The sequence below is a fragment of the Protobothrops mucrosquamatus genome, unplaced genomic scaffold, assembly GCF_001527695.2.
Source record: "Protobothrops mucrosquamatus isolate PMUCROS unplaced genomic scaffold, P.Mucros_1.0 scaffold2444, whole genome shotgun sequence".
NCBI classification, from domain to species: domain Eukaryota; kingdom Metazoa; phylum Chordata; class Lepidosauria; order Squamata; family Viperidae; genus Protobothrops; species Protobothrops mucrosquamatus.
The window spans coordinates 75,124-82,678 of NW_015388516.1; the positions used below are offsets into that span (position 1 = coordinate 75,124).

Below are 7,555 nucleotides of genomic sequence, written 5' to 3' on the forward strand. Positions count from 1 at the left end.
AAGCCATGGTTCTATAACAGGGGTGTCAAACTGCCGGCCCACGGTCTGGAGGCATCATCCAGAAGCCGCGCCCACCCCATTGCCGGCAATGGCAAAACCGTCCCGATACGTCGCACGATGTCATGTGACATCGCGAGTTTGACATGTCTGTTCTATAAGATGTGGTTTGACATATAGGAACAGCAATTATGGTCAAATATTGGATCCTACAGCAATTATGGTGTCTCCCATCTATTCTGGTTCTTTAGCTACAAAGAGTAGGCAAAAGTAATTGTGAAGTGAAGTATATTTTTATTTTTCTAATGCGGTTGGGTTGTTTTTTTTTCTTAGAAGTGGTAAGTGTGTGAGTGTGATAAATATTAGGAGGAGGATATATATATATATTTTTTAAAAAACACCTCTTCTATGTCCTGTGGCCTTTGTACAAAAAGTAGTCTGAAACCACTACAGGTAGACCTCAACTTATGACTGGTCACTTAGTGACTGTTTGAAATTATGATGGACCCCACTAGGGATACTTAGGGCTGGATTCAAAGTTCCAATGCCCCCCCCACACCATAGTCATGTGACTGTACTTTGGGCATTCAGCAGCTGGACTTCATTTATGGCCATTTGTAGTGCTCTGCATCATGTATTCTCATTTTTGACATTTTTGGCAAAAGAATTGGCAAAAGTTATTTCTGATTTTTAGCAAAAATGCCCCATAGCAAACAATCAGTTCACTTAACAACCGCAAAAAATGGTTGTAAAATCGGGTCAGTCACATGGGTGACCCCTTTTATGATTGTCACAACTTGTGATCATGATGGGCATGCTCCATTAAGGTTGTAACTCAAGGACTACCTGTACAATTGAATGAAGAAATTCCACTGATCCAGTGAAACTTTCCTCCTGAGTTTAATTGTAGCTGTGGAGAATAATGTTGTCTTTGGGACTTCAGTACAGAGAATCTGTTTTCAATGCACACTATAATCCTGCTAATTTTTGCTTAGAAAAAAAATACTAAACGTGCTAAAGGCAGTCAGGTATTTAACAGCAAACCCAGGTTATTTGGTTTTAAAGGGGAAAACGTAATGTAACATGCAGTATCCAAACTACCCTAACATGTTCAAATTTACAATTGGAATGGGTTACCTAATACTGTAAACAGTTAAATAAATGGTCCATGTGAGCCATAACCATGATGAAGCCCAGATATGGTAAACATTGTCAAAAGAATTAATGTACTGTTGTTGGTTTAAATGAGGTTTGTTTTTAATGGTTCAGGCTTGGAATGGCACATAAAGCAACCCAGGATTGTTTATGGGCTGTTTCCTTTGTTCTTTTACAGCTTTTTAATGCTTTTATATTTGTTAATGGTAATGATGTTAAATACTGTTTTAGTTTTGTTGTATGCTGCCCAGAGTCGCTTGCTTGTGAAATGGGCAACTATATAAATTAGATAAATAAAATACTTTACTTTTGCTTGGAGCACAATGTGATGTTTTAAAGATGCAATTCTAAACCTCATAATGATCTAGAATCATTGAATCATAGAATTCTATGATTCTAGATCATTATGAGGTCTAGAATTGCAACCTTAAAATATCACTGTGCTAAACATGGTGAAGGTTCGGAGTAAAGATGTTTGGTTGTGCCTATTAAAAATGTATGAAAGAGTATCTTTGTGCAAATGTTAAGATATGGTTTTGCATATGCAAGTTCCACATATTTTCCTTGCTCCAATAGACAGCCTTGTTCCAAGTAATTGAAGCAGAAGATGATGTATCTCTTCTATCTCTAGCCAAAAAAATAATAATTGCAAGAGATTGTGGAATTTCATTTCTCTTACATACCTACAGTATATTGATGCAAAGACACCAACGTTCTGTGTATTTTCAATTCTGGGATAAATGATAGAATTTAGTCATAACTCTGGCTCAGGTTATCAGCCATTTACACTCTTCCTGTATAAAGAGCCAAATCTCCCTGGAGTTTGGCTGCAGTCACTAGAATGCTGTGTCAGGAACATTCGTAGCCAACAATCAGTCCAGAAATGAGCAAAAGAGCTGCATTTTCTTAAATAGATACAGCAATAAACAAAAAGTTCTAGGAGGTAAGCAATTCCATGAGCTTTTGACATAGACCATTTAATGAGCTTTTCTTTGGCTCTAGGGAAACTTGAGATGAACAGATCATTACAGAAATTTCCCACTCTTTTTCTACTTGTTTCTTTCTTTCTGTGCATATACTTATAGATTGTAGTTTTTATCATTCATAGTTTATAACCACAGGTGACTGGTTTCACAGAACACACAGGAAGCGAAGTGTATTCACTTACCGCATAATATGAGACATAAATCCTGACATATGTAGATGGGGTTTGTCCATCATGTTCAACCATATTATAACTTATTTACTTTGGGCTTATGAACAGTGAAACCCCAGCCGTTGCAGCATGCAAGTGGTCTAATGTTTTGCCTCATTCAGTTATGATTTATTTAATAAACTATGGTTAAGCAAACTATGGCTTGATAAGTTGGGCAAATCTGACATAATATACTTATCTTGGATTTCTTCCTTGTCTTGGAAGGACAGCACAAGACCCCCACTTTCCCACTCTTGCAAATGTTCAACCATTTTAAATGATCTGTTTGACCATATATTTTATAAATGGATACATTGAAATGGGCCTTCATCTTATCCCATTTCTGCAGAAGTGTTTGTACTTGGATGATTTGATAGGACAGTGTTTCTCAAACTTGGCAACTTGATGTGTGGACTTCAGTTCCCAGAATTCTCCAGCCAGGAATTTTGGGAGTTGAAGTCCACACATTTTCAAGCTGCCAAGATTAAGAAATCCTGTGATAGGAAATAGGATAACAATAAGGTAGTGATTGTGGAATAAATAGGAGAAAAATCTTTATTCTTGCTGACTGGCCATGTGTGATGGGTCAGAAAGAAAAATGATGAGTTTAGTTAGAGTTAGTTAGTTAGAGTTATTAAAGAACATAGCTTTGCAATAGTGGTGATTATCTGTTGCTCGGGTGTAGGATGAGGGTAAGCTTGTGGGTTGGTTTCCAAACTGTCTATGAATATTCTAGATCAGAATTTCTCAACTTTAGCAGCTTGAAGATGTGTGGACTTCAACCCAGAATTCCCCAGCCAGCATATAGCTGGCTGACGAATTCTGGGAGTTGATGTCCACCCATCTTCAAACTGCCAAGGTTGAGAAACACTGGAGATGTTCGTAGAATCACAATGCTAATAGGCTGAATTATCATTCAGCATAATGTAACCTGGTGCAATAGGACTCCAACTTTCCACACAGAGTGGACACTATAAACTATAAGCTATTTTGACAAAGTGTGAACTTTGTGTTTCTGGGAACATAGAGCAGCCACTGATCACCACAGCTAACTCCTGGAATTCTCGTGCTATTTACTTTTTTTTTTTTAAAAATGCTATATTGCTTATCATAGACAAATAACAGACCAAAAGAAAATGCAGTGTCTGATTCTAGGTTTGTTAGCTAAAAAAAAATAGAGCCCAAAACACAAACAGGTGGAGATGTTACCTCTCCTTTTTGCTAGTTTGAACAGAATCACACAAGCCATCTGTTGGGAACAGGCAAGCTCTGAGCTAATGCTATGATCTCTCCTTTGTTTCTCTCTGAATCTCTTGTCTAGGCTAGTATCTGGGAGAAGAGATTTGGACTATACTGAGGCTCAAAAATGAAACAGTCTCTTTGTGCCCCCCTCTACAAGAACGTTTATTTCATGAAGATTGAGAGGGATGACAGATGGCACCTGTGTGCCCTTTAATAGGAAGACAACAATGTCTGTAAATTCCTTCTGGACCTCTTCCATTTGTAATTTCCTACCTGAGTTGTTGGCACCTGTTAGAACTTTCTACCCCAGCTTATTCTTTCATTCAATTTGATTTAATTTCTGCACTGATGATTTCTACCAGCTTCAGAGAGCACCTTCAAAACCCTGTTGGACTAAACAGCCTCTAAAACTGATGACCTTGTAAATATCTCTTTTGGATTTTGGTCTCAGCATAGAATCTGGACTTTAGTTCCCATAGGCCTTGACTTTGCCAGTTGTGCAGCCATTTCATTTTACGGAGTTTCCTTGTAAACTGACATTCTTAGTGAAAGACAGAATGTAGCTTCAGGTAAAAAAAAATCCCCCTTCCATTTTTTCCCCTCATGTGTTTTTAGTTGTATATTGAATAGTCTTGGTGTCACTCAAATAACTGGGACAACCGGTGAGGCTCAAAGGTCAAGAATATTTATAAAAATGTAAGTGTTTCAGAAGAAAAGATTGGTTGTATTTCTCTTGAAATCCATTTCTGCCTTCTGTTTTTTGTATTGAAGCTATCATTAATCTTTTGCAATTTTTTTTTAAAAACTCTGATCTTATTATGTAATAGTCGAAGACTTCTTCTAAGCAAGGTGGTTCCTACCAGTTTTGCTGACAGCAGTGTTACTGTAGCTTTTCACTGCTTTCTTTAATTATAGTTCTGATTTTCACTGGATATCTTCCACCCAAGAAGTTAACCATGCCTGACTCTGCTTAGCTTCCAAGATGAGACAGGTGTTACCACTTCCTGAAGACTTTGTTATAGACTCACTAGGAATCAGGATAATCTAATAATATTTCTGGGGAATAGAAGGGGAGGCAAGTAAGTTTTCAAAGCCGAGCTATCTAAATGGGTTCTGACTACTGAAGAGGCATTGTTGAAGGAGTCTTCTGAATAATTTATCTGATCTCCAGAAAACATCCGGCTTCTTATTTAAACAAAACTCAAAGCCAAACTTAATGTAAAGTATTACTTCCGTCCTCCCTCCCTCCCTCCCTCTCTCTCTCTCTCTCTCTCTCTCTCTCTCTCTCTCTCTCTCTCTCTTTCTCTCTCCACCCCTTTTTTTGGCAATTGGAATCAAGTTGTTTTAGGTTTTTTATATAACTATGAAGGAAAGGCTATTTTTTTGTAAAAATGCCTAGAATTTTGGAAAGATGGGAACATTAATTTTTTTTTTTAAAAAAATAGAATCTGGCGGCCCTAGTGAGAGTTTAATGAAATTCAGTTTTCTTTCATAAATAATGCAGTAGTTGGTGCTTGATTAGGTGAAGCGAGGAGGACTTGGTGGTTAATGAGATGCATAGCAGAAGAGATATTGCTTGCAGATGGTTGCCATTTCCAACAACATATATATATATATATATTTTATACTGGTGTGTTTGAGCCTACACATGGGCTTTGTAAGAAAGACTGCAAACTGGAAGGCTGTATTTTATTAAAAATCCAAACAAAAATAACCCCGCAAGATTAAATGCAAGTAGACTTTTTAAAAATCTCTGTTTAAACGCTGATATTGTTTACTGGAACAAAGACTGTACTCTTCACATTCATAAGTAAAAAAGGTGAGATGGGACAGGAAGAATGCTCATCACTTCCCTCTGGGAAACGGCAGTCAGAGAAGTGGGGCAGGGTGGGGGGCAGAACCTTATTTTTTCCTCCTGGAGCCTTTCCCCCTTGGGTTCCAGATGCTTCCTCTCCTTGATTTGGGGGTACAGTACAAGCAAAGGGGGCTCAGCATTTGCCTGTTCTGCTACCCAGTACAGAATTCTCCCTGCCACAACATTCCATGGATGTGTATTTTTAATCCACAGGCCATGGGTCAGCCCCACTGATTGCTGAAGGCCTTCAAATCAAGGCTTGTTGCTGTTCCCTGATAGTCCCAAGTCTTCACGTAGAAATGAAAGAATTAAACCTTGCCATAGGAAGGTCTAATAAGAAGCAACGAACATGAAATGGTTTGGATTTTTTTTTGGTATTCAGTAAGATGATCTGATTTTTATTTTATTTTTTTTGCTCAACAGGTTGTATCCACGTCATGCAAGTGCCCTCAACAACCTTGGGACGTTGACCAAAGACATGGCACAAGCAAAGGAATACTACAGTAAAGCTCTCCAGCTGAATCCTCAACACAACAGAGTCCTCTTCAATCTTGGAAATCTTCTCAAGTAGGTTTCCGGACTCCTTCAAGTATTATACAATTACAGTTGAGATACGGCTATATATAATTTTGCTGCTTTCAAGTCAATCTGGTAACTGCCTAGACAAGTCTCTGCAGTTTCTCTGGCAAGATTTCAGAAGTGGTTTGCCCTTGCCTTCTTCCTAGGACTGAGAGAGACCCCAAGTCTCCCAGGTGGCTACATGCCTAAGGTGGGACTAGAACTCATAGTCTCCTGGTTTCTATCCAGGCGCCTTTAACTACTACACAAACTGCCATGTGTGTGTTTGTCCACGCATGCATTCATATATAGTATATATAATCCACCACACTGGTCCAATTCAGAAAGTTTTTCAATTTCCCAGTCTACAGTAGAGGGAGAATAACCGGCCAAAGTCACCCAGACGGTTTTCAAGGCTAAGGAAATACCAGAACCCTCACCCAGCATTTAATCACTGTGGCTCTGAGAGAGAGAGTGAGGGAGAGAGTGTGAGAGAGAAAGAGAGAACCAATCCAATGGAGGTCTAACTAGGCAACTGTTTAGCTTTTGTAATGTAGAAACTAAGTCTTTCTTTGGTCCCTTCCATTGTTTCAGAGTGCCTTGCTTGAGTTTTTGACTTTATGTTATTTGTATGGCTTAGTGTGAACACAACCAATTAGATATTTGGGCACTGCCGTAATCTATTTTCCATTGTGATTGGTGAGAACCACAACTTATTATTTGATTGAAACAAGTCAACCTACATTATGGATTATGAGACTTAACAATAAACTATTGTTAAGATTAATCTCAGTCTAAGGTTTAGCTGTAATGCTAAATTGTAGTTAATCAAGAATTAAAGTGAAAGTGAAATCTTCTTATTGCCACACCAAGAAGAATAAGAAACAGAATGGAAGGCATGCTAAAGCTTGTTTCAGTTAGAATAAACTGTAGCTTGAACTTTCTTGTAACATCAAAACTGAGCTAATGTTAGAATTAACTACAGAAGTAAGAGAAAAAGTTATGCAAGTGTATTATTATAATGGATCTCAGATACAGTAAAGTATTTTATTATGTTTTAATGTTCTATCCTGTCCTGTCCTGTCCTGTCCTGTCCTGTCCTGTCCTATCCATCCATCCATCCATCCATCCATCCATCCATCCATCCATCCATCCATCCATCCATCCATCCATCCATCCATCCATCTATCTATCTATCTATCTATCTATCTATCTATCTATCTATCTATCTATCTATCTATCTATCTATCTATCTATCTATCTAATTGTTCTTGACTTACAACCATTCATTTAATGACTGTCTGAAGTTACAGAAGTACTGAGAAAAGTGACTTATGACCAGCTGTCAGACTCACAACTGTTGCAGCATCCCCACGGTCATGTGATCAAAATTTAGATACTTGGCAACGAGCATGTATTTATGATGGTTGCAGCATCCCAAGGTCATGTAATTGCCATTTGCCAACTTTCAAGACAGCTTCTAACTAGTAAGGTCAATGGGGAAAGCCAGATTTATTTAATGACCACATGATTTATTTAACAACTGCAATGAT

The 7,555-nt window shown here is 38.1% G+C and overlaps 1 protein-coding gene across 1 annotated transcript in view; it reads left to right on the forward strand.

Annotated features, from left to right (window-relative positions):
• Positions 1 to 7,555, forward strand: part of TMTC1 (transmembrane and tetratricopeptide repeat containing 1) — a 109,021-nt gene that overhangs the window by 73,844 nt on the left and 27,622 nt on the right. The window contains exon 8 of the mRNA XM_015825004.1: positions 5,868 to 6,011. Coding sequence (XP_015680490.1) covers positions 5,868 to 6,011 — 144 coding nt within the window. The remainder of the gene's footprint in view (positions 1 to 5,867; positions 6,012 to 7,555) is intronic.